Here is a 27,334-nt window from a genome sequence, read left to right as displayed (position 1 = left end):
AGGGGCATTATACTAATTTCACTATTGTTCCTTTCTGAGCATTAAATGAAACCATCTAAAGAAATGACCAAATTATATAAATATGCAGTTATAAAGGCTACTAACTGAACAAAAATTAAAATTTCAAGGTTATATGATGAAATACATTGGAAAACAAATAGGGCCATAGTGAAAGATATTTTAAGATATTAACTGGAAAGCACAATGTAAAATAACAATATTAAATCCAAATACATGTAAACTATCAATAAATGTAAATGTGATAAACTGCCCTATTAAAAGAAAAAGGAATTCTGATTACATCCTAATGCAAAGACTACTTTTCTGCAGTTATCAGGTGACACACCTAATAGAAAGTGATTCAGAAAAGTAGGAAATTAAAAGAGTGGGTAGAAGTACATCAAAATGTTGCAACTGAACAAAAACAACAATAATAACAATAATAAAAACCAGAATCATGATTTCAATAACAGACAAGGTTGGCCTGAGGACACAATTACGACCAATTCATAATGATAAAGACACAGTTATGAGCATCTATGCATCAAATAATGAAGCCTCAACGACAAAAGAGATAGAAGAAATAGAAACATATCAGGAGTGGGAAATATTAATTGACCTCTTGAAATCCATAAGACATAGAGAGGGGGGAAATATAAAAAAGCTTAAATGACATTATTACTAAGGTAGTACAATAGATACATCAGACCTGCTGCCCTGAACACAGAAACCATACCTTCTTTTCAAATACTCATGCAACATTCCCCAAAAGGAACGATGTATTACGCTTCAAAGAAAACCTAAGCAAAATCTCCAAACTAAAAATAGTACAAAAACATACTCTGACCAGGGAAAAATTCTTAAATACCCAAATAAAGAAAGAAGGAATGAAATAAGCATCAAATGTAAGAAGTTAGGAAAAATGAGACATAACTAATGAGCATAGGGTTTCTTTTGGGGGCAACAGAAGTCCAAAATTAGACTGTAGTGATGGCTGCACAACTCTGAATATAACAAAAAACAGTGAACTGTGAACTTTAAATGGATTAACTGTATAGTATGCGAATTATATCTCAAGCTGATAAAAAAGGATTTAAGAATCATACAATTAGGAAGAAGGAACTGGGTTTAAAAGAGCCAATAAAATAGATTAACCGTTAGGTAATATAATCATGAGAAAATAAAGTCCAAATAACACAATATAAGAAATAAAGGTAACATCCTACAGAAAAAGAGCTACCCGCTCCTGCAAAAGAAAAACTCACTAGGTCTGGATGTTTCCTTAAGGGAAACAGAAAAGTAATTTCAATTTTACCCACTTAAGAACAGAGAAAAGGAAACTTTCTAAGTTTTTTAAAAAAATGAATATAAGATTATACTAAAACTCAAAAAAGTTTATGAAATTTTGAAGATCTTTTTAAAGAACACCTTTTTAAAATTTTAATAAAAATAGAATGAGGTATATGTCTGAATGGAAGACAACTTTGTATGTCAGTCATCCCCCCCCCAAATTCATCTGAAGAGTAATTAAACAAAGAAAAATTTTAAACAAACTTTCTCTAATAGTTATCTAATAGAGCTACTGTAGAGAAACCTGAAATTAACTCCCGTTTTTGTGGGAATTTAGAATGTGATAAGGGTGCAATTTCAATTCAGGGTGGAAAGGACGACTTAAAAATTAATAGTGTTGGGTCAGTTGGGAAGAATTGAAGTTAAGCAATTTACACATACAAGAATAAGTTTCAGATGGATTAGAAGTATAAATATAAAAATTACACCTATAAGAAAATTAGGAAAAAATTATAGGGAGTAGATTCAAAATCAAGGTGTGAGGGTATTCCCAAGCCATATAAAACTAATAGATCTCATTGCCTGAAAATTTTAACTTCAGCAAAGTGAAACAGGTTAAAAGACAAATGAGAAAAATAGATGTCACACATAAATGAAACCAAGGAAACGATAAAAACATGGAGAGAGGAAGTAGGTGGAACGTTTAGGAACATAGTTTACTGTCACCCACATAAACGAAACATGGCTTGCCATGTCAAGTCCCAGAAATGGGTTAAGGGATGGGATGTGGGTGATTATTTTCTTCTCTATGTTTTCCTGAAATTTTCCTTTTTTTTAAACAATGATTGCGTGTTGTTTGTAATTAATTTTTTTTAAAAAATTGTTTAACAACGAAAAAGTCTGGCCTGCCTTACACTGTTCACTGGCGTGTCAGTGTTCCACCAGCTTTACTTCAGATTTATGACGGGGAGGCACGGGGACTTTTGCTTACTTTGTGTCACCACGATACCTATTACAGACTGAGTCCTTACAGATATTAGAAAAGAAATGCTCACGTATTGGATAAATAACGTTGGTCCTGTAGGTGTGGGAGACCTGCGTGCCAGCACCTGAGGGACTTGCACTTCCTCATTACACACGTCTCCCCATCCTCTACCCCACTTCCAGCCGCATACCTCACTCCATCCGGCCGGTACAAATGACACGCAGGAATTCATTCCTGGCGCGCGCGTCAGCGTGACTCCCGCGTCTCCACGTCTGTGGCTCGCCTGGGGACGCCCCCGCCCCGTCCCGTCGCTTGTTGTGTTGTCATCACGTGGCCGGGGCGGGTCCTGACGTCAGGGCCAGGGGAGGGACTGCGCAGGCGCAGAAAAGGGGGCGGGGGACTCGGCTTGTTGTGTTGCTGCCCGAGAACCAGAGACGGTCCTGCTGCGGTCGCACCTCTTCCAGCCGCCCGACAATGTCGTCTCACTTAGTAGAGCAGCCGCCGCCCCCGCACAACAACAACAACAACTGTGAGGAAGGTGAACAGTCTCTTCCCCCACCAGCCGGCCTCAACAGTGAGTACTGGGCCGGCGGGCTCGGTAAAGGGGATGGGGGAGGAGGAGCTGCTCAGGCCGCTGCCGCCAGCTCTGCGCGGGGAGCGGGAGGAGGAGGCAGCCCATTGGTCAAGGCCTAGGATGTGCGGATGACTGACAGCTCCCGTCACCTGTCAGGAGGAGTTGCTCCTGTCTTCCTCCAGACCTGGCTCAGCTCCTTCCTGGGGTCTTGGGTGGGGGGCTGCTTGGGTTCGCCGTTGGGAAGGGTAGGTGGGTGAGAAGACGAGGGGGTCGAGCGGATCCCACCTGTGGTGGGCCCCTGAGCGGAGCCAATCGGGGCGTGGAGGGGCGGGCCTTCGGGTGCGAGGTGGGAGGGTGGGCGGAGCGGGCCGCCAAGTGGACGTGGGCAGGGATGGGGACGTGCGGCGGGGACGCCAGGGGATGGACGCGGGCGGCGGACTGAGAGGAGGGGGCGGGCGAGGGACGGGCGGGAGGTCAAGTGTGCGGCAGGCCTTGGGCCAAGCCCGGCTGACCCCACCTCACTGGGTCGGCCTTCCCCCAGGGCGCAAAATGTGAGACCTCTGGTTGCGTTCCTTTGTTAGCACGAGCTGGCCTGGAGAATTATTTGGTAATTTAGTGGTTACTTGTATCACGTGACGGGGCGGGTGTGAGGAGGCTATACTTTTTTTTAAAGATGTTTCAGAGTTGCTCAAGTAATTTTTTTTTTTTTTTTTAAATATTGGGGTTGTATGTCCTGTAAACCTGCTTACGAACAGCTTCTTGAACCGTCCAAGATTGCACAGATCACGGAGTCTGGGGCAATGAATTTTCAGAAACGGGATTAAAAATACATTGGTACACTGGGGCGGTTGAAAGTTAATGGCAGTATCGAATTACGACCAACTACAGTTGCTTTTGCTAACATTCTGGTGCTTAGACATCTTGTTCTAAGGTGATTCCCTGTTGTCTTTAAAGCTCGCTGGAAGCCTTGGAAAGGTTCTTGCCTTAACCTTCCTGAAATTTACCTTTTGAAAGAGGTGGTTGGGACAGTTAGCGTATGGCCAGATGAAGTCTTTTAAAAATCAGTTGGATGCTTAAATGACATTTAAAGGCACTCTTAAGTTCTTTCATCAGAGGGAGGTGTTCCAGCGTGGCCTAACAGTTATTTTAGGGAAGAGAGTTCCTGTCCTCAGAAGATGTTTTCATTGCTTATTCTTTTTGCTCCATCTTTTGATTAGGTGATTCATTAAATGTTGACTTTTAAAAACTTTTGAGCGTCTTATGTTTTAGAATGTAAGATATAGATATTATTTCCCACAGTTAATTAATTTCTGTGTGTTTTAATGTTCTTTGCTTCACATATTAATATGCATTTTAAAATTAATTACCTGTATTTAGAACCATGTGATTTTAGAACGGGAAGAAACTTTAGCGATAACTGTCCACTTTTATTTACTGGTAGAGAAACAGGTCTATTTAGAATGGATAAAAAACAAGTTTCTACTGTATAGCACAGGGAACTATATCCAATCTCTTGGGATAAACCATAATGGAGGAATTAGCACAACGTTGTAAATTAACTCCAGTAGAAGAAACAAACAGGTCTAGAGTGAAGTGTGTTGTCCAAGTTCATGGCAGGCTAGGTCCTAGAGCTGAGGTTTTACTTTCACCCGATCTAGTGTTGCTTTCAGGACACTTCTTTTCATTGGCCCACAATCCCCTGATTATGTGTGTTTCTTATTCTCTCAGTGTGTGCCACCTAATGTATAGAGGTGACCTGCCTATCGATCTCTTTTTAATGTACTGTTTCTTAATTGTATTTCAGTTTTCCTATGATACTTACAAGTTAGCTGTTTGGTTAGTCTGTGTACCCGACTTCACAGAAAGCAAAGGAATTTTTCTTTTCTTTTGACCATGTAACAGAAAAATGGGGTTGAGCTCCGTGTCCTGACAGACCTCTGAGGTCTTTGATGTCCTTGGCCAATCAGGTACTGCTACGTTTGTATTAGCTCTTACAGAAGCGCAAGAATGCTCAGCCTGTGTGTGATATCAAAATGTTGCTTTGGGAAATCTGCTAGATAGAAAGTATTTTATTTGAGCTAGGGTGAGCTGCTTTTAAATGTTACTGAAAAGCTTTCAGATAAGTGCCATGTTTCATTACGCTCCTTTCGCCTTTTACTCTTTGTAGCTCATTATACAACACTGGACTGAACAAAACAAGAAGCCTTATTGATTCCTTCAAGTGATTTTTGGGCACTGAGCAAAACAACTTATTCAGGCATCTAATACTATCCAAATTGCTGATAAGTTGAAGTCGTTTGTTGCATAAAGTCGCACAACTCTGAAAAACAGGAGATGAACTCATTGTACAGATTATCTCTGGCTTGGGATTTTATCTTTAGTTCAGGGGTCAAAGTTTTAATAGAAAATTATTGAAATATTTGGAATAATGAAACCGTTCTCCGATTTTTTTTTAAGTTTATCCTTGTGTGGGGACTGTTTGCTTTCATTACAAATTAGTGGACAAATATCTGAACTGCTTCCAAAGTTAAAAGGATATTTTCCAGTTGATAGTTTTATTCTAGAGAAAACTATCAAGTTGCTTAAGAATATTGGACATTTATGTCATAAAATTCGGTAGGTAATATGAGGAAAATTATGATAGTAATAAAATTCTTGTTATTGTTTCACGTAGGAAGTGCAGCCTTCTTTTTTCTTTTTCTTTTTTTTAGTACAGCCTTTTTTATCTTTTTAAATATCTACAGCTATGGTGTACTTCCTCAGTATGGCAAGAAGGCTTCTAAGGCTATGACACGTGAAACTCCAATGCCTTATAATACTGTTTTTTTTAGAAAAATGTTAGTGAATGTTCTCAGTCTGGATTCCAGCATCAGGTACTTGAAATAAAATACATGTTTTGAGGAAAGAAAAGAAAACATGATGAAATGTGTTAGCCCCGGTTACGATGAGTTACACATGGAATTGAAAAGTTGGGGAAAGAATGAGAAATACCCTTTTCCCTTTTCTCCCTTCCCCCATTCCCTCACTGTCCTTGCAAGAGGATTAAACTGGTGATTATAAAATTATAAAGAGCATACAGTCATAAATGCAAATCACAATTATTGGACCAACCTTCACGAAGAACCGTATTACAGAATGTGGAAGCGTGCATCTCTGAATCCTCTTAGCAGTTCTCAGACTTAAACTAGAAAATAGCTCCTGTAGTGTGTATATGTACCACCTGGCATAAGAGAACCACTGTTAGTTTTTAAGTAGTCTTTTAATATAATGGAGCCTCCAGTTTTTAATTTTAAAGCTTAATTATTAGGAAGGGAATTCACTCTGAGATTTTTTTTCTGCATTGTATTGCTTGGACAGCACAGTCCGCATGTCTTATTTCCTTTCCAAGTAAAAAGGGACTTTATGAGGATTGGTAGTGTTAGAACGTCAAGAAATTCTGAGGCTATAAATCAGGAATGAACTAGGAGATGAGAAAAAGGTATGTGCAGTTCAACTATTGAGAAAGATAAGTTTGATTTTTTCCACTTTACTCAAAAGATAAAGCTAGTATATAAACATTTTTTTTTCAGATCTAAATTTTTAAAAATTCTTTATTGGAGTATAATTGCTTTAAGTATGTAAACATTTAATGGCTGTCTATGTCCTGACGTTCTCTGAAGAACTGATTATTTCCATAGATGATATTACTGGAACAGAATTAAGAGTTAAAGGAAATCTACCATTTTAAGGCTTTTAATGGGTATTGCCAGATTACCCAGCAGAATGTTCGTGGAAGTCCTGGTTGTAATAACAAAATATTAGAAGCAGTCATTTGGGTGATGATTAACCATTGCCATTTGGATAATGGTTAAAGCATGGTATATCTTTATGATGGGATGCAGTGCAGTTCCAAAGAATAAAGCATTGAAAGACATCAACGAGTTGTTAGGTAAGAAACACTGTTTACAGAAAAATATATACAGTACAATTCCATTGTTTTTATTTGTAATAACAAAAGCAAAGCACACAAAGCAAAAGCCTTCTCTGGAAGTCTACATATGAAACTGTAAAAGTAGTTTCCTTTAGGAGTAGGAGTGAGAGGTTGGGAGGAGAGGTATCACCTTTTTTCCTTCATGTACTGATGTTTACATTTTCAAGGAATGCATTAATTTTGTAGTAAGAAATGTTTTTAAAAGATACCGAGTATAATTATAATAGTAACTAACACATAGCACTTGTTATGTACTCGGGACTTTTCGTTGTGTTTTATCCCTGTCATCCTCCCAACAGCTCTATGAGGTAGATGTGGTGTTTTTGTTTTTGTTTTTTTCCACTATGTGCAGGCAACCACTCGGTGTGTGTTTTTTTTAAATTGAGGTGTGACATATAACATTAGTTTCAGGTGTACAAAATAATGATTTTATTTATTTATTCATTCATTTTGAAATGACCACCACAGTAAGTCTAGTTAACATTCATCACCACCCAGAGTTACGAAAATTTTTTTTCTTATGATGAGAACTTTTAAGATCTACTCTCTTTTCTTTCAAACATACAATAATACAGTTATTAACTATAGTCACCGTGCTGTAAATTACATCCCCAGGACTTATTTCTCTCCTGACTGGAAGTTTGTACCTTTTGATCACCTTCAGGTAGACACAGTTATTATCCCTATTTTACAGATGAGAAAACTGGAACACAGGTTAAGTGACCTGTCTAGGCTGTGACAATTTGATGTGATGGGAGTCTGGGACAACTGGACGTGACAGAAGGTAGAAGGAGAGTCTGGCTTCAGTCTGTGGTCTGAGCCACTATGCTAATACATGCCTGATAGGTATTGTCTGCCTTGAGTAGAGATACCTTCAGTTATGTTACAGCGTGTTAAGGCAATTACAGATCCTTTTCACTAAGCTTTTCTGGGTGAGTCTCCTCAAGTTCCTACATTATGATTCCTTACATATATTTAATGTAGAAGGTAGAATTTAGATATGGGTTTGGAAGTCCTTCAAAAAAGCAAGGTTTTGAAAACCTGATATTGTTACAGCCTTTTTTCTCTCTGATCAGCTGCTTCAAGTGAATGTTAATTGTATTTTAGAGGAGACTGGCTTCCACGGAGACCCATCTAGAACTCCTGTCTCCTTAGTTCTGCTTCTGCCAGAGCACCTCCAGCCTTTTATTTTTTTCACATTGGGCTTCTGTACAAGAACTGGTCCCACTGGTGTAGAATAAATTGGACAGTCCTAGAAAGAGTGGGAGTAGGAAAAAAACAGTTTGTTCATCATATACCTCTCTCTCTGTCGCTCTTTTCAGTTAAAGTATTTTGTAGAGCTCTAAATTTAGGGATGCTCGTGGTATATTTCTTATGCATTCCAGAGGCACTGCACAAGTATTTAGTTAAATGACCTTCAGTGTTAGGTCTATCTTATTAGCTTTTCTAGTTGAATTTCTTCATCCATTTTGAGTACTGCTTAGTCTGTGTCCATTTTTGTGTGTGGACAGAATGAGACCATGGAGATGTCATGGAGTTGTGTTGTTTGGCAGTACAGTCCCAAAGAATGGGGGGTGATGATGGGACTCTGACAGCCACTGGGACCACCTTGGAGGGGAAGGAGGGAAAGGGTAACTTCACTTCTATGGAGCAAACGCTGTTCTAAGTACGTTACAAATATCAGCTCTTTTAACTAGTGTATTGATGAGTATCTCCTGTTTACTAGGCACTTTACTTGTGTTGCTCTATTTAATCCTCACAGCAACCCTGGCGGGAAGGTACTATGTAATCATCTCTGTTTTACAAATGAGGAAACTGAAGCTCAGAAAGTCATAGTAAGTGGGAGAGTCAGATTTCCAACCAGGGCTACCTTTGAGCTTTTCCTTTGTAGACGGGTGATGTTGAGTTCACTTCTGGGTCTGGATTAGAGGTAATCTCACTTAGAGTGCATTTTAGGGTTTGAGCCTGTTATTCTGATTTATGGATGGAAGACTGTTCTGCCACAGAACTCTCTCTAACACTTCTGCTTGGAGTTTAGAGAAATGGCTCCACCAGCCTGCTTGGTCATGTTTTCTAAAACAAAATTTGTTGTAAGGAATGGAAATTAGAAAAAAAATACACCACTCTCTTTTTGTTATGAAGTTGTTTTATTGGCTACTGTTGTCAATGCTTATTAGAATTAAAGGACCTTCATGTAGTCAGCAAACTCATAGAGCCAATATTTTCAAGACCAGTCCAAATTACCAGGGCCCATCCTTTCCTGTGGCTCCACCCTCTTTGACTGTTCGCCTGAGGCAACGTCAGTGTTGCCCGCAGCAGATGCCTGGTTTTCTGCCCCAAACCCACGAGGCTTCATGAAAACCCTAGAAATTGTGAACTTGTGGGAGAGAAGAGAGAAAAGGCAAGCTTGCAAGGTATGTTTAGTGCATAGAGAAAGGAGGAGTAGAAAGAGTGAGGCATAAAGGAAGGCAAGAAGCTAATGGGTGGGATACGGATAAAGCCTTTTTTTAGGGTTTTTAAGCATTCTCACCTGATTTGGTCAAGAGCCAGCTGCATTCATTTTGTGCTCCAGACTTGCACACAAATTGAAATGTTGATGATTGGATTTAAGTTCCCTCTCCAGGAACCTCTCAATTGTTTGTGCTAATTAAGACACAGTTGTTAACATACTTAGATGACCTTTATGACGTTTCTAAATACAGGTGGAGAGGATACAACTAAATAGCTGAGGTAGGCTGTGGAAAGAATATATATGTAATTAAAATATTAAACGCAAGTACCCTGTCTGGTAATAAAGTAGCTGTTTAGTTTCTGAAAAGCAACCGAAAATTTTTCAGTAAAGTATTTATTGTATGTAAATTAAGTTTTAACCAGAGAGAAAACTGGCTGAAAGACACATCTTCTAAGATACTCATTTTAGAGGTCCAGCTTCTTCTAAATCAGTTGATTGCACGAGCTCCTTCAGGAACAGAACTATATAGCTTTTCAGACTTTTATTGCTCCTTGTTTATTTTCTTCAGAATACTTTGGCATTTGATTTGAGGCGAGCCAGAATTCTTATCTGAATTCACCATATTCACATGCTGTGTGCACACGAGAGACTCCTGTTCTGCTGTGGTTAACTGCAGTTATCTGACTTGTCCAACAGGTTCCTGGGTGGAGCTCCCCATGAATAGCAGCAATGGCAATGATAATGGCAATGGGAAAAATGGGGGTCTAGAACACGTACCCTCCTCATCCTCTATCCACAATGGAGACATGGAGAAGATTCTTTTGGATGCACAACATGAATCCGGACAGAGCAGTTCAAGAGGCAGTTCTCACTGCGACAGGTAAGTGAGATCCACATTTTGGTGGAATTCTGGAAATGGATGGGTTGCAAGGTTACTTCCCACTAGAAAAAATAAATTGCTTACATCTTCATTTGACAAAATTTACCACTCCCGATTTCTTGCAGCATGTGTATTTAAATCAGATAGCCAATTGACAAGGACATGAGTGCCCACTTTTTCCTCAGATTAAATCAGTTTCCTTAGATTGTGTCATTTTCAGATGTTTACTAGTTTAAAAGTCAGCGGTATAAATGTTTACTTACAGAATTAATCTAACTTTCTCCCATTTTCCTTTGTCCTTTCACAGCTCTCTTTCTGCCTCAAATACAGTTACCTCTGTAATCTCTGTCCTCCCTTCTAGATTATGAGGCTTTAAAAGGCAGGGATCCTGTTTCATCTCCTCTGTACCCTTGACAGTCATGATGCTGGTATACAGTAGACATTCAGGAAATGTTTGAGTCGCAGGAACTACAAGTTGATTCAGCTTGTTGTATAGCAGTATTTGCACGGTGGAAGCACCAACTAAGGTCTGTGAAGATAGTTAATTTTGAAGGCGGGCATTGCGTTTCCTTAGAGCTCAGAGGAAGTTTTGTTTCAGACCTCGTTTTTCTGTATTTGGCTTGGGGAGACATTCTTCAATTAAGGACTGCATGTGGTGAAAGAGTTAAGAATACAGACACATACGAGGAGAGTGAAACGGAGTTGTTAGTTTATTTTTCAGTACAAGCTTCTCTTTTTTCCAGAGGGACTAGGTATTACGTGACATAGTGTATATTGAACATTCTTAGACCAGTGACCGCCATAGTGTTAGCATTCTGGGGAACTGGATGATCTTCTGGCTAATTAAGAGTTCACTGTTATTGGCCATGTAGAAAATGCAGATACACAGGAAATAGACTAAGGGGACGTCTAAAAATGTAAACAGTGATTATCTCTAGGGGATGGAATGATGGCCATTTTTCTTCTTCCAAATTTTTATACTTGGTAAAAATTGTGTGTGTGGTACATGTTATTTCTCATCGGAAAAAGTAGAAAAGGAGAATCAAGAGTTAAATCATGTTCGAAGTGCCTGCATGACTTACGATCCACTGATGTCACCAAGGCCGCAGAGGACTGGTCTGACGGCTCTCTGGCACACCCACCTTCCCAGTCACATCACTCACGTGTCCCTGTGCTTCTGAAGAGCCGGGATGGCTCTTGTCATGAGCAGAAGCAGAGCAGATGGCTCTTCTCTGAGCAGCTTGCCACCAATTCTGGGAGCTATGACATTAGTCTGTTTTTTGAGAATCACGTTTATATTATGTTACATTTATGTTATGAGACTCACGGGTGGGTTTTCTGAAGTTTTCTGCTGCTTATGGACTTGTTGATAAGCCTCTTATTACATGTTCAAGTACTGGTGAGTCCCTTAACCTGCTGTTCACTTGGTGCTGTCATTGAGCAGAGATAAGATCACCTGCCTGGCCTTCTGGTCATCTTATGTCATTTCTGGTTGCAGTTATACTTGTGGTCGAACATGAATTCATCTTCCCGTGATCACGTTTCAGTTAGGTTTCTGAACATGTAAATCGAGATGTGGTGGGTGCCCTGGGACACTTTCCTGTTCTCCGCTTACACATCTTCAGGCTCTGGGTCACTGGTCACGTCTCAGGGGAGGCCTAGAACTCTAGCTCAGTAATGCTCTCCTGGGATATCTAACACTTGAACATTTAAGAATGTCTTCACAGTTCATGTCATCTGAATTGCCAGCATCTCTAGATTTGAGGTTGTTAAGCAGTGCTTCTTGTAGGCGGAAATGTGTTAGGATTGTTGGCTATTCGTCCCCAAGCTAATTTATGTATATTTTCATACATATTTAAAAATTTTTAAATTATTCCGTCAGTATATTTTTGTCACTGTGGGGGTTGTTAGAAGAGACCCCCTATGTGTTTTGCTTTGTGCTCCAGCGTATTGTAGGAGTTTCCAACCTATTGTAGGAGTTTCCAACCTACACACTATATTCCCACAGGGAGCTTTTAAAAATACCAGTGCACAGACCCCATCCCTAGAGAATCTTGTTCTGTTGTCGAGACATGAGACTTTTTTTTTTTTTTTTTAAAGAAGATGTTGAGGCAGGAGTTTTTATTTATTTATTTATTTATTTTTGCTGTGTTGGGTCTTGGTTTCTGTGTGAGGGCTTTCCCTAGTTGTGGCAAGCGGGGGCCACTCTTCATCGTGGTGCGCGGGCCTCTCACTATCGCGGCCTCTCTTGTTGCGGAGTACAGGCTCCAGACGCGCAGGCTCAGCAGTTGTGGCTCACAGGCCTAGCTGCTCCACGGCATGTGGGATCCTCCCAGACCAGGGCTCGAACCCGTGTGCCCTGCATTAGCAGGCAGATTCTCAACCACTGCGCCACCAGGGAAGCCCGACATGAGAAAATTTTAAAAGCTCCCCAGCTGATCCTAACATGAGCCAGGATAATAATGCATCCCAAATGGATAAGTCTACCAGTGAAATGTGGAGTATTTGTCTAAGTGAGCTTGGTGCCAGTGGTAAGAAGAGTATAAAGCAGAGCTGTGCTTCTCTTGGCTTTTTGACTTGGTCATTCTGCTGCCTTGACCTGGTCATGGTTCTGTAAGGCTGGTCCTTAACTTCATCTCTGGCTGTGAATCCAGCAGTGTTATGAGCATAATAACAGTACACTGAGGACAACCAGAGTCCCTCGTTCTACTTGGTTCCTGTGCTATAGCCTGAGATTTCTCGTTCAAGACAAAAATTTTCTAGATACAATAATATGGTGGTTTGGTATGGAACCAGTTTTTCACTTTTCCTTCCTGCATTTAAGAATCTCCTACATCAGTGATAATAGTCAAAGACTGGTGATCTTACTTACTTTCCAGTCAGTCTCACCAGCATCTCTATATATTACCATTGGACACATGCTCTTGACAGCATTGATAGTTAATATCTATTCCTTTGAGCAAGTTAAGCCTGGAGCATCCTTCATGCCCACTTGAGTTTACATTTGGGGAGGTGGGGTGTGTAGTGAAAGATCCAGTGACTCGCCGTGGTTACACAAGGAATCACTGATAAAGCTAAGAATAGCACTTAGCACATTGTATTCATCTCTTGTATTAAGTACAGCTTGTGACCATGTATCTTTGTCTAAAAATGTATCTGTAAATTTTTATAGTTCTGGGAATATATCTTGTACTTGTTAAAGGTTATCACTTGCTGTAAGTTTATATAATTCACTCTGAAATATGTCAAAGTCAGTATTTCAAAAATAAGTAAAATAGTGTTTCTCAAACCGTTTGGTCTCAGTACTCCTTTACACTTGTAATAACTATTGGGGACCCCAAAGATCTTTTGTTTATGTGGGTTATATATTTTGATATTTACTATATTAGAAATTAAAACTGAGAACATTAAAAAGATAGGTATTCATTCATTCAACAAGAAGCCTGTTACATGTTAACATAAGTAACTTTTTTAAACAAAAATTACCTGTTGTCCATAACCAAAAAAATTAGTAAGAATAGTGGCATTGTCTTACATTTATGCAAATCTCTTTAATATCTGGCTTAATAGAAAACAGCTGGAGTCTCACCTGCTTTTACATTCTTTCTGTTGTGCTATTACACATAATTTAGCCTTTGGAAATTTTCACTGTACACGCATGGCAAAATGAGAATGAAAAAGGCAAATAAATCCTGATAGTATTATGAAAACAATTTTAACCTCAAAGACCCTTTGAAAGAGTCGTTAAGAGCTGCTTTCACACTTTGCAAATAGCTGGTGAATTGTTTAACGATGAAAGAACTTTGAGAAAAAGAACCCCAAACTAGAGTTTCTGAATTTGAAGATCATTTTACATTTATTGGAAAAAGAGTAAAAATAAGAAAATGTGACAGTCTTGGGTCTTCAGGTAGTATTTCCGTTGCAGATTTATCATTGCAAAGGAATTTATCACCACTGAAAAATTCTAGAACATTTGGGAGTAAGGGTGCTCAATTTCATTTTTTCTTACATGGGGTTATGGTATACTTTCTGATTTGCTGCTTTTTCAAAGACATACCACTATAACTTTTAATTTTCTAATTTCTAGTAGAGGCTAATTTATTTGACAAAATGAGAATTAAAACTAATGGCTATAAATGTGCCTTTCTCTTCTAGCCCTTCCCCACAAGAAGATGGGCAGATCATGTTTGATGTGGAAATGCACACCAGCAGGGACCATAGCTCTCAGGTGTGTGTGTATGTTTGTTTACTTTTCTGATTTGCATTAGATAATTAGGAAAAATGCAAATCTCTAAGTCTGTTTTGCTGAAATATAGTAAAGAATATGAGGACATTAAAAAATAGTTTGAGGGCTTCCCTGGTGGCGCGGTGGTTAAGAGTCCGCCTGCCGACGCAGGGGACACGGGTTCGTGCCCCAGTCCGAGATCTCACATGCTGCGGAGCGGCTGGGCCTGTGAGGCCACACCAGTGAAAGGCCCATGTACCACAAAAAAAAAAAAGTAGTTTGAACAATGGAATATTACTCAGCCATAAAAAAGAACGAAATAATGTCATTTGTAGCAACGTAGGTGGACCTAGACATTGTCATACTGAGTGAAGTAAGTCAGAGAAAGACAAATATCATATGATATTGTTTATTTGTGGAATCTAAATAAATGGTATAAATGAACTTATTTACAAAACAGAAATAGAGTCACAGATGTAGAAAACAAACTTATGGTTACCAGGGGGAAAGGGAGGGAGGGATAAATTGGGAGATTGGGATTGAGATATACACACAACTATATATGAAATAGATAACTAATAAGGACCTGCTGTAGAGCACAGGGAACTCTTCTCAGTGCTCTACAATGACCTATATGGGAAAAGAATCTAAAAAAGAGTGGATACATGTTTATGTATAACTGATTCATTTTGCTGTACACCTGAAACTAACACAACATTCACAACATTTTAAATCAACTATACTTCAATAAAAATTTTAGAAAAATACTTTGAAGCCATTTTAAGTTATTCAGTTTCTGATGTTGGAATTTATGCTGCTGTGGTCATCATCGTGCTCCTTTACAACTAAGAATTTGGGGTCCTAAAAGAATTGGGAAATTCTTGTCTATAATGTGTCATCCCAATATTCCAGGCTAGTTTCTTGAGTTTATAAATAGAAAACTGAGGCACATGTCTTATTTAAGGTCACAGAATAAATGAAACGGAAGGTTGTTGTAGAACCAGGTGTGAAAACTTTTTTGCATCTGAAATCAAATCAAGCTAGAGACAAAATTCACCTAAATTATGCAGGATTCCTTAAGGTAAAGAAGTTAAATACAGTTTCACTAGGAGTTGACATTGTTGGAAATATAGGTGGATATAGTATTGAAAGCTTACAAAGGTTTTTATTGTAAAACTTGGGATAAATAAATAATTATCGTTAATGATTTAGAATGTTCATAGCCAGCCCTTGACTTTATTGATGTGTCAGATCACCTGCAAGTGTCAGACTGCAAATTTTTTTTTTAATATAAATTTATTTTATTTATTTATTTTTGGCTGTGTTGGGTCTTCGTTGCTGCGCCTGGGCTTTCTCTAGTTGTGGTGAGCGGGGGCTACTCTTCGTTGCGGTGCGCGGGCTTCTCATTGCAGTGGCTTCTCTTGTTGTGGAGCCCGTACTGGCTCTAGGCATGCGGGCTTCAGTAGTTACGGCATGTGGCCTCAGTAGTTGTGGCTTGCGGGCTCTAGAGCTCAGGCTCAGTAGTTGTGGCGCACGGGCTTAGTTGCTCCGCGGCATGTGGAATCTTCCCGGACCAGGGCTCGAACCGGTGTCCTCTGCATTGGCAGGCAGATTCTTAACCACCGAGCCACCAGGGAAGCCCAAGAGTGCAAATTCTTGAGAACAGGAGGCGTTATTTTTTTCTCCCATGTTAAGGTACTTGAAGAATATATGCTGAGTGAATGTTTGAATGAATGCTAACAAAAACTTTGTTTTGTGGAGTTCTCACCGTGCAGTGTCCTGGCTCCCTTTGCACTGGAAATATTTTGCATGTTACCTTGATTCCACCCAGTATTCTTTCTGTTTAGGAAGCTGCACACTTTCTCCCTACGTTGACTGTGCTTTATTTGTGCTGTTTTCTGAAACCTAGAAACACTATGGGATGGAATACTAATTTATTTTATGATGAACTTTATACTGTAGAGAAACTTGTAGTAGCAAGGCTGTCACGTAGGAAGTTGGCTGACTGGAATTGTGGAATTGCTCACTTATGTCTGTCAGTTTTGTCACGTGCAGTAAGCTATAGCTAATAAAGAGGAGAATATAATATAAAGTTTCCATGGGAAAAAAGTGTACTAAGGAATCCCAAGATGGAGAAATGAAATTAATTCTTTGCTGCAGTCTTTCCTGAGGAAGATGTCTCCATCATATTGCCTTTTGTACAGACAAGTTGAAAATCCAGAGTAGCATTTCCCAAAATGTGTTTTGAGGAACATTTGCTCAATGGGAAGGTCCATAAAATAGTTCTGAAGTCAAACAGGTGGGAAATACTGCAGCCTCTGGGCTCACTCACCCTCCCACTCTAGTAGTCACAGTGCATAGTAGCATATTAAAGGCTTTTGACAATTCCTGATGTAAAGAAATCTGTTGATTTAAACCAAGTACAGTCATTCCTCAGTATCCTCAGGGGATTGGTTCCAAGACCCCCACCCCACCCCCTCCAATACCACAGTCCGAGGCTGCTCAAGTCCATTATATAAACTGGAGCAGTGCAGTCAGCCCTCCCTATTCACGATGTGTGACCCACAGATGCTGAGGGCCAGCTGTGTTTCCCAAGCCTATTTGACCTTAGACCTCCCTACCCCTCCACACATACCTTTCTCCCCTAATAATCTACCTAATAACTAATAACCACAGAGAAGAGCTGTCCTGGCTCATGGGATGGTACGTGTACAATTAGGCTCACCTGAGAATTGAATTTTAAGTGGAATTGTAGAGCGGACTGTATCCATCCTAGAATTCTCAAGGAATTTGTGAAATTCGGGAGAGAAAATGGAAGATTTTGCCCTCTGTGTCAGATTATTATAGGATTGTTAGTGTGATCCCTATTCAGAAATAAGTACCTAAGAGAGCACTGGTTATCATCAAGCCTTGGGTAAATGATAGTAATAGATCAGTTTATCTGTTTATTTATTTTTGGCTGCTTTGGGTTTTTGTTGCTGCGAGCGGGCTTTCTCTGGTTGTGGTGAGCGGGGGCTACTCTTCATTGTGGTGCGTGGGCTTCTCATTGTGGTGGCTTCTCTTGTTGTGGAGCACGGACGCTGGGCACGCAGACTTCAGTAGTTGCAGTGTGCGGGCTCAGTAGTTGTGGCTCGTGGGCTCTAGAACGCAGGCTCAGTAGTTGTGGCGCACAGGCTTAGTTGCTCCGCGTCATGTGGGATCTTCCTGGGCCAGGGCTCGAACCCTTGTCCCCTGCATTGGCAGGAAGGTTCTTAACCACTGAGCCACCAAGGAAGTCCAGATCAGTCAATTTAAACCAGGCTACGTTTTTGAAAAGGCAATCTAACTCCTGTAAGAAAAACATTATACCCTTTAGAGTAAGACTTTTAGTAAGAGAGAAATCAATAGGAATAATATACTTGAACTTTCAAAAAGCCTTCTACATTGCTTGTTTTTAATTGAAGAAATGATAATTCAAAAATTAGTTACTTTAGGGTTTGGGAAGGTGGATTTTTTTTTCATGAATTAGAAGGAAGCTTAGGGTTAGGAAACAGTTAAAAACAGTTAATAAAGGACTTAACGTTACTTGCTCTTATTGAATTTTTTAGATTGTCTACATGAGGAATATATGACATTTTTAGCCTTTTTAGGAGGAGGAAGGAAAGGAGCTAATATTTACTAGATACATTCCAGGTGTGAAATTTTTTTTTTTTAATTTTTCCCACTGTAATATTCTCAGTCCAGTGAAAGGGGTGACATAATGCCCATGAATGAATTGGAAAAAATGAAGCTTTGTCTTAATTAAGTTACTTACCTAAGATCAAAAGCAAGTAAGTGATAGAGTCAGGACTGAAACCAGGGCTGTCTGGGCCTGTGGCCCCTGTTCTACTAAAGTAAGTCGATGAATGGGATTGAAGAGCTCACAAGGTCGTGAGAATGAACTAAAACATGTCTGGTGAGTCGTGGTACAAGGAAGCCTCAGGTGTAATGCATTTAGGAAAAAGTTGTTCAAACTGGACTTTTAGGATGATGGTCCTCAAGACTCAGTTTTGTAGCAGAAAATAGATGGTAGGTTGTCTTTCAGAGGCGTTTTTCAGTGTGTTTCTGGGACCAAATAGGCCAGCACAGGGTTGGGTGTCATTGGAAGATGATACAAACTGAAAATGTCTTCCTTTTCCCTCCTGTAAAACTGTGGTTTATCTGTTCTGTGCTATGTAGTTTAATATCCACATTTAGAGACCTAAGAGAGCTTGAGGTGGGCCAGAGAAGGAAAATGTAAGTGATTAGAAGGTAAATGTAAGTGATTAGAAGGTAAGGGACTGCCCATGATAATAGGCTGAAATGATCAGAATCTTCTGTCTGAATAGATGTAGGTGTAAAGCAAGGGTTATTGATTTGGATAAAAGCATGAATATTACTTCATTAGACTAAGTGCATTTTTGCCATATTCTGAAATTTCAAGAATCAGAAGGCAATTTAAAGCCTAAAGCTGGCAAATGTAAGATTAATAAAAGGAAGCACAGGGCAGTAGTGAATGAGGAGAACTTACAATCCTGATTCTTAAGGTAAGCATTCTAAACCGATCTGGGAAGTTTTTGTTTTTGTTATTTTTAATAATAGCCCAAAGATCATCATCTTTAAAAATAAGAATAAAATCTTATTATATTTTCATTCTTTTGGAAAGTATGAAATACTAGCTTGTTCACACATTTAAACCTGAATCTTTGAGCAGTTTTAGAAGCGATATTTAAGACCAATGTTGGAAACTGAACAGAAGTGAGCTGCAGTGTGTTGAATGAGGTGTTGTGTGGCACGGGCTGATCTATAAGTAAATTGTAACAATTTATCGTTTTTGATTTAGGGTATTTTCAGATTTACTCCAGAGAGCCAACTCACGATTCTGAGTAATCTCAATACTCAATGGAACAAGCTTAATCCCAAAGGCTACATTGTGTCATTCAGTGGTATTTGCCAAGTCCAGCAGAACTAAATAAGAATGATAGTACCAGAGTAGCAAAAATCCACAGGGATTTTACTTTCTGTTTGGTAGCAAAAGGGACCATCTATATCTAGAGATTCTCTGAAGCTACCTTCCTGGAGCAGTTGTTTCATAGAGAATTTTCATAACTACCTACAAAAAAGAATGAAAGTTTGAATTCTATCCAAACAAAATAACAAATCAAAATAATTCTTAGCTTTGAGACCCTTTGGTTTGAGGTCATAGCATTATATTCCTTAAAACTGAATAAATAATGCTGTGTCATTTTTTAGGAATTTCTCGTCCCTGTGGGGTCTGTGGAAAGAGAAGCTATTGGAAATTTTGATTGTTCTTAGCCTGAAACTTTAGGTTATTATCATTAGCAAGGAAGAGGACTTCTTTTATTTATTTGATGTGAAAGATGTCCAGTTCTTACTCTGTATTAAATAAATTACTCTTAAAACTTTTGGCTTAATTAGTTTTTTTTTTTTTTTGTGGTACGCGGGCCTCTCATTGTTGTGGCCTCTCCCGTTGCGGAGCACAGGCTCTGGACGCGCAGGCTCAGCAGCCATGACTCACGGGCCCAGCTGCTCCGCGGCATGTGGGATCTTCCCAGACCGGGGCACCAACCCATATCCCCTGCATCGGCAGGCGGACTCTCAACCACTGCGCCACCAGGGAAGCCCTGACTTAAGTAGTTTTGAATAAACCTTGGAAAATGTTTGGATAGCAATTTGTCTAAAAATCTCCTTCTAGGGAGTAAAACCTAATGCCTAAGAGTAGGGCCTATAGAGACCATTTGCCTGGGTTTGAATACTGGCCCTGCTACTTACCGCTTATAGAAACTTGGGCAGTCACTTAATTTATGTCTCGGATTCCTCATCTGTAGAATGGAATAGTAATAGTTCCTTTTTTTTACAGGATTGTTGTAAAGGTTAATGCATGTAAAGTGCGTAGACTGATGCTTGTCTCTTGATAAATGCTTAATAAATACTAGTTATCTTAAGTTATTATAAATTGTTTACTTCCTCAGCCCAACTCCCAGTTATTTATTTTCTCATTACTTTATATTTGTTAGCATATACTTTTTGATGTTCCCCTTTGTTTTTAATTATGAAAAATTTTGAATGCATACAGAAGTAAAGAGGATATTACAATGGGCCTTCATACATGTATCACCCAGATTCAACGATTATCAATGTTTTCCACACTTTAGTTACACTGTATCCCCAAATATACTTTTTTTCAGATTCATATTCTTTTTTTTTTTTAATTGAGGAATAATTCAAACCTCAGGTTCATATTCTGTGTTTAGACATAACAGTGAAACTCACTCAAGTTTTTTTTAAGATGTTAAATACTCTGATCTTAGATCATTTTGTCAGCCTTTTGGGAAAAATGACATCTTTCTCACATAAAAATTATTGATGCACAAGCTTATGATTTTTGTATGTTTTCTGTCTAGATTTGTCTTCTGTAGTAGGAAGGATCAGTCTTCCTTTTCCCCTTTTTTAAAATGTGAATTCTCCTTTACAGTCAGAAGAAGACGTTGCAGAAGGAGAGAAAGAAGTGGATGCTTTGAAGAAAAGTGTAGACTGGGTGTCCGACTGGTCCAGTAGACCTGAAAACATTCCACCTAAGTAAGTCAGTACATGGTTCTTTTCAGTGGACACAGCGCATGTAGTGTGGGCCTGCTAATTCCCGAGATATTTTCAGCAAATGCGTTTCTGACACCTGCCTCTGCATTTCTTCCCCCAGGGAGTTCCACTTCAGACACCCTAAACGTTCCGTTTCCTTAAGCATGAGAAAAAGTGGAGCCATGAAGAAAGGGGGGATTTTCTCTGCAGAATTTCTTAAGGTGTTCATTCCATCTCTCTTCCTTTCCCATGTTTTGGCTTTGGGGCTAGGGTAAGTACTGGTCAGTGTCTGAAGTTTCTTCCATTCACTTTATTCACAGATGTTATTTCCAGCTGTAAGAAATATACGTGAAAGCAGTTTGTGTTGTTGTCCTTTTAATGGTTCAGCGCAAGTGGGGTGAACTTAAAAGAATTATTGAAGTCGATTCACTTTTGGTGAATAGGGTTCCCCCGCTCTCTGAAAGTAGAGCATGTCTGTGAAACCTTCCGTAAACGGAAATGGTGTAAAGCGAAGAAGCAATTACCTTAGGACACATCTTGCTAACTGATGCACAACATACATCGAGATAAAGCACAGATGCTCACAGATGCAGTTCAAAGCTATGGGAGCTTTATGCTGAGGTGCTGAGTGTGGTTCCGGGGAAGGAGGCGCTCTCACTGCTCGGAGTCCGCTTCCTCTGTAACAGCTCGCTGCAGAAGCATCGCTGAACACTGTTCACTTTTTGCCTTTTTTTGTAAAAGTGAAAATCCTCTTCGAATTTCTTTCATTTATCGAAAACAGGTACTAACATAGGTCTAACCTACATAGCGAAGTAATGAAAAGCAAACTTTCGAAAAGCGGGGGATACCTATCCAGTAAGCATTTTTAAGAGTAGAGTTTTTTCTTATTTGAAAATAAGTTGTTCATATGATTTACTAGCCTAAATGTTCATTTTAAAGTGAGCTCTTCTATATTTGATTTTTCTTTTTGGGTTTTGTTGTTGTTGTTTATAAATTACTCAAGATAAGCTGAGTTTTAAAGTAAATTAATCTTTAGTGTATAAAGTTGGCGTTGATGTGAGCATTTCCCTTTCCCAAATGGGAAAATATACCATTTTACAGAGTAGTCCTTGAGTGCAACTGGAAAGCTGGTTGGGGTTACTACTGTTTTCTATTTGTATTGACAGCATTGGCCCCACATTTACCTGCAATTCATTAATTTTTCAGGGATTTCTTTTTTTTTTAATAGATCTTTATTGGAGTATAATTGCTTCACAGTACTGTGTTAGTTTTGGTTGCACAACAAATGGCATCAGCCATATGCATACATATGTCCTCATATCCCCTCCCTCTTGAGCCTCCCTCCCACCCTCCCTATCCCACGCCTCTAGGTCATCGCAAAGCACCGATCCCGTCTTGCTGTGCTGTGCTGTGCTGTGCTGCTGCTTCCCACCAGCCAACTATTTTACATTAGGTAGCGTATATATGTCGACGCTACTCTCACTTTGCCCCAGCTTTGCCCTCTCACCCCATGTCCTCAAGTCCATTTTCTATATCTACCTCCTTATTCTGCCCTGCAATTATGTTCATCAGTAACATTTTCTTTTTTTTTTTACATTCCATATACATGGGTTAGCATTTGGTATTTGTTTTTCTCTTTCTGACTTACTTCACTCTGTATGACAGACTCTGGGTCTATCCACCTCATTACAAATAACTCAATTTCATTTCTTTTTATGGCTGAGTAATATTCCATTGTATATATATACCACATCTTCTTTGTCCATTCATCTGTCGATGGACATTTAGGTTGGTTCCATATCCTGGTTATTGTAAATAGTGCTGCAGTGAACATTGGGGTACATGTGTCTTTCTGAATTATGGTTTTCTCAGGGTATATGTCCAGCAGTGAGATTGCTGGGTCATATGGTAGTTCTATTTTTAGTTTTTTAAGGAACCTCCATACTGTTTTCCATAGTGATTGTATCAATTTACATTCCCACCAACAGTGCAGGAGGGTTCCCTTTTCTCCACACCCTCTCCAGCATTTATTGTTTGTAGATTTTTTGATGATGGCTATTCTGACTGGTGTGAGGTGATACCTCATTGTAGTTTTGATTTGCATTTCTCTAATGGTTAGTGATGTTGAGCATCTTTTCATGTGCCTCTTGGCTATCTGTTTGTCTTCCTTGGTGAAATGTCTGTTTACGTCTTCCACCCATTTTTTAACTAGATTGTTTGCTTTTTTGATATTGAGCTCCATGAGCTGTTTGTATATTTTAGAGATTAATCCTTGTCTGTTGTTTCATTTGCAAATATTTTTCTCCCATTCTAAGGGTTGTCTTTTTGTCTTGTTTATGGTTTCCTTTGCTGTGCAAAAGCTTTTAAGTTTAAGTAAGTCCCATTTGTTTATTTTTGTTTTTATTTCTGTTACTCTAGGAGGTGGGTCAAAAAAAATCTTGTTGTGATTTATGTCTAAGAGTGTTTTTCCTGTGTTTTCCTCTTAAGAGTTTTATAGTGTCTGGTCTTCCATTTAGGTCTTTAATCCATTTGGAGTTTATTTTTGTGTATGGTGTTAGGTAGGGTTCTAATTTCATTCTTTTGCATGTAGCTGTCCAGTTTTCCCAGCACTGAAGAGGCTGTCTTTTCTCTATTGTATGTTCTTGCTTCCTTTGTCATAAATTAGGTGCCCATACGTGCGTGGGTTTATCTCTGGGCATTCTATCCTGTACCATTGATCTATATTTCTGTTTTTGTGCCAGTACCATACTGTCTTGATTACTTTAGCTTTGTGGTATAGTTTGAAGTTGGGGAGCCTCATTCCTCCAACTCCATTTTTCTTTCTCAAGATTGCTTTGGCTATTTGGGGTCTTTTGTGTTTCCATACAAATTGTAAGATTTTTTTGTTCTAATTCTGTGAAGAATGCCATTGGTAGTTTGATAAGGATTGCATTGAATCTGTAGATTGCTTTGGGTAGTATAGTCACTTTCACAATATTGATTCTTCCAGTCCAAGAACATGGTATATTTCTCCATCTGTTTATGTCATCTTTGATTTCTTTCATCAGTGTTTTATAGTTTTCTGAGTAAAAGTCTTTCACCTCCTTAGGCAGGTTTATTCCTAGGTATCTTATTCTTTTTGTTGCAGTGGTAAATGGGAGTGTTTCCTTAATTTCTCTTTCTGATTTTTTGTTGTTGGTGTATAGGAAAGCCAGAGACTTCTGTGCATTAATTTTGTATTCTGCGACCCTACCAAATTCATTGATTAGCTCTAGTAGTTTTCTGGTGGCATCTTTAGGATCTTCTTTGTATAGTATCGTGTCATCAGCAAACAGTGACAGTTTTACTTCTTCTTTTCCAATTTTGTATTCCTTTTATTTCTTTTTCTTCTTTGATTGCCATGGCTAGGACTTCCAAAACTATGTTGACTAAGAGTGGCGAGAGGGATATCCTTCTCTTGTTCCTGATCTTAGTGGAAATGCTTTCAGTTTTTCACTATTGAGTAGGATGCTTGCTGTGGGTTTCTCATATATGGCCTTTATTATGTTGAGGTAGGTTCCCTCTATGCCCATTTTCTGAAGAGCTTCTATCATAAATGGGTGTTGAATTTTTTCAAAAGCTTTTTCTGCATCTGTTGAGATGGTCATATGGTTTTTATTCCTTAATTTGTTAATGTGGTGTATCACATTGATTGATTTGCATATACTGAAGAATCCTTGCATTTCTGGGGTAAATCCCACTTGATCATGATGTATGATCCTTTTAATGTGCTGTTGGATTCTGTTTGCTAGTATTTTGTTCAGGATTTTTGCATCTATGTTCATCAGTGATATTGGTCTGTAATTTTCTTTTTTTGTGATATCTTTTTCTGGTTTTGGTATCAGGGTGACGGTCGCTTCGTAGAATGAATTTGGGAGTGTTTCTCCCTCTGCAATTTTTTGGAAGAGTTTGAGAAGGATCGGTGTTAGCTCTTCTCTAAATGTTTGATAGAATTCGCCTGTGAAGCCATCTGGTCCTGGACTTCTGTTTGTTGGAAGATTTTTAATTATGGTTTCAATGTCATTACTTGTGATAGGTCTATTCATATTTTCTAATTCTTCCTGATTCAGTCTTGGAAAATTGTACCTTTCCAAGAATTTGTCCATTTCTTTATCGTTGTCCATTTTATTGGCATAGAGTTGTTAGTAGTAGTCTCTTATAATCCTTTGTATTTCTGCAGTGTCAGTTGTGATTTCTCCTTTTTCATTTATAATTTTATTGATTTGCATCCTCTCCCTTTTTTTCTTGATGAGTCTGGCTAAGGGTTTATCAATTTCGTAAATCTTCTCAAAGAACCAGCTTTTCGTTTTATTGATCTTTGCTATTGTTTTCTTCATTTCTGTTTATTTCTGCTCTGATCTTTATGATTTCTTTCCTTCTACAAACTTCGGATTTTCTTTGTTCTTTCGCTAGTTGTCTTAAGTGTAGTGTTAGGTGGTTTATTTGAGATTTTTCTTGTTTCTTGAGGTGAGATTGTATTGCTATAAACTTCCCTCTTAGAACTGCTTTTGCTGCTTCCCGTAGGTTTTGGGTCGTTGTGTTTTCATTGTCATTTGTTTCTATGTATTTTTTAATTTTCTCTTTGATTTCTTCAGTGGTGTCTTGGTTATTCACTAGCACACTGTTTAGCCTCCATGTATTTGTATTTTTACAGTTTTTTTCCTGTAATTGATTTCCAGTCTCATAGCATTGTGGTCAGAAAAGTTGCTTGATGTGATTTCAATTTTCTTAAATTTTCTGAGGCTTGATTAGTGACCCAAGGTGTGATCTATCCTGGAGAATGTTCCACGTGCACTTGAGAAGAAAGTGTATTCTGCCACTTTTGGGTGGAATGTTCTATAAATATCAATTAGATCTGTCTGGTCTATTGTGTCATTTAAAGCTTGTGTTTCTGTATTTATTTTCTGCTTGGATGATCTGTCCATTGGTGTAAGTGGGGTGTTAAAGTCCCCTACTATTATTGTGTTACTGTCAATTTCTCCTTTCGTGGTTGTTAGCATTTGCCTTATGTATTGAGGTGCTCCTGTGTTGCATGCATAAACATTTATAATTGTTATATCTTCTTGGATTGATCCTTTGATCATTATGTAATGTCCCTCCTTATCTCTTGTCACAGTCTTTATTTTAAAGTCTTATTTTATCTGATGCGAGTGTTGCTACTCCAGCTTTCTTTTGATTTCCATTTGCATGGAATATCTTTTTCCATCCCTTCACTTTCAGTCTGTATGTGTTCCTAGGTCTGAAGTGGGTCTCTTGTAGACAGCATATATATGGGTCTTGTTTTTGTATCCATTCAGCCAGTCTGTGTCTTTTGGTTGGGCCATTTAATCCATTTACATTCAAGGTTATTATCGATATGTATGTTCCTCTTACCATTTTCTTAATTGCTTTGGGTTTGTTTTTGTGGGTCTTTTTCTTTTTTGTGTGTTTCCTGCTTAGAGAAGTTCCTTTAGCATTTGTTGTAAAGCTGGTTTGGTGGTGCTGAATCCTCTTAGCTTTTGCTTATCTGAAAAGCTTTTGACTTCTCCATGGAATCTGAATGAGATCCTTGCTGGGTAGAGTAATCTTGGTTGTAGGTTTTTCTCTTTCATCGCTTTAAGTATATCCTGCCACTACCTTCTGGCCTGCAGAGTTTCTGCTGAAAAATCAGCTGATAACATTATGGGGATTCCTTTGTATGTTATTTTTTGTTTTTCCCTTGCTGCTTTTAATATTTTTTTCTTTGGATTTAATTTTTGTTAGTTTGATTAATATGTGTCTTGGTGTGTTTTTCCTAGGGTTTATCCTGCATGGGACTCTCTGTGCTTCCTTGACTTGGGTGACTATTTCCTTTCCCACGTTAGGGAAGTTTTCAACTGTAATCTCTTCAAATATTTTCACAGACCCTCTCTCTTTTCTTCTTCTGGGACCCCTGTAATTCAAACGTTGGTGTGTTTAGTGTTTTCCCAGAGGTCTCTGAGATTGTCTTCAATTCTTTTCATTCTTTTTTTCTTTATTCTGCTCCTTGGCAGTTATTTCTACCATTTTGTCTTCTAGCTCTCTTATTCGTTCTTCTGCCTCAGTTATTCTGTTATTGATTCCTTCTTGTGTATTTTTCTTTTCAGTTATTGTGTTGTTCATCTCTTTTTGTTTGTTCTTTAGTTCTTTTAGATCTTTGTTAGACATTTCTTGAATTTTCTCATCCGTGCCTCCATTCTATTTCTGAGATTCTGGATCGTCTTTACTATCATTACTCTGAATTCTTTTTCAGGTAAATTGCCTATTTCCTCTTCATTTATTTGGTCTTGTAGGTTTTTACCTTGCTCCTTCATCTGTGACATATATTTTTGCCATCTCATTTTTTTTT

General features: G+C 38.8%; 1 protein-coding gene across 1 annotated transcript in view; it reads left to right on the top strand.

Moving 5' to 3' along the window:
- Positions 1-2,658: 2,658 nt before the first annotated feature.
- BNIP3L (BCL2 interacting protein 3 like) overlaps positions 2,659-27,334 on the top strand; it is a 26,778-nt gene continuing 2,102 nt past the window's right edge. The window contains exons 1-5 of the mRNA XM_007466173.1: positions 2,659-2,849; positions 9,968-10,151; positions 14,307-14,379; positions 20,870-20,973; positions 21,092-21,241. Of these exons, the coding sequence (XP_007466235.1) occupies positions 2,750-2,849; positions 9,968-10,151; positions 14,307-14,379; positions 20,870-20,973; positions 21,092-21,241 (611 nt within the window). The 5' untranslated portion in view covers positions 2,659-2,749. The remainder of the gene's footprint in view (positions 2,850-9,967; positions 10,152-14,306; positions 14,380-20,869; positions 20,974-21,091; positions 21,242-27,334) is intronic.

This window comes from Lipotes vexillifer, unplaced genomic scaffold (genome assembly GCF_000442215.2).
Source record: "Lipotes vexillifer unplaced genomic scaffold, Lipotes_vexillifer_v1.1 scaffold308, whole genome shotgun sequence".
Classification (NCBI taxonomy): Eukaryota; Metazoa; Chordata; class Mammalia; order Artiodactyla; family Lipotidae; genus Lipotes; species Lipotes vexillifer.
The sequence above is the reverse complement of the archived record's forward strand: the minus strand, read 5'-3'. Positions and strand labels throughout refer to the sequence as shown.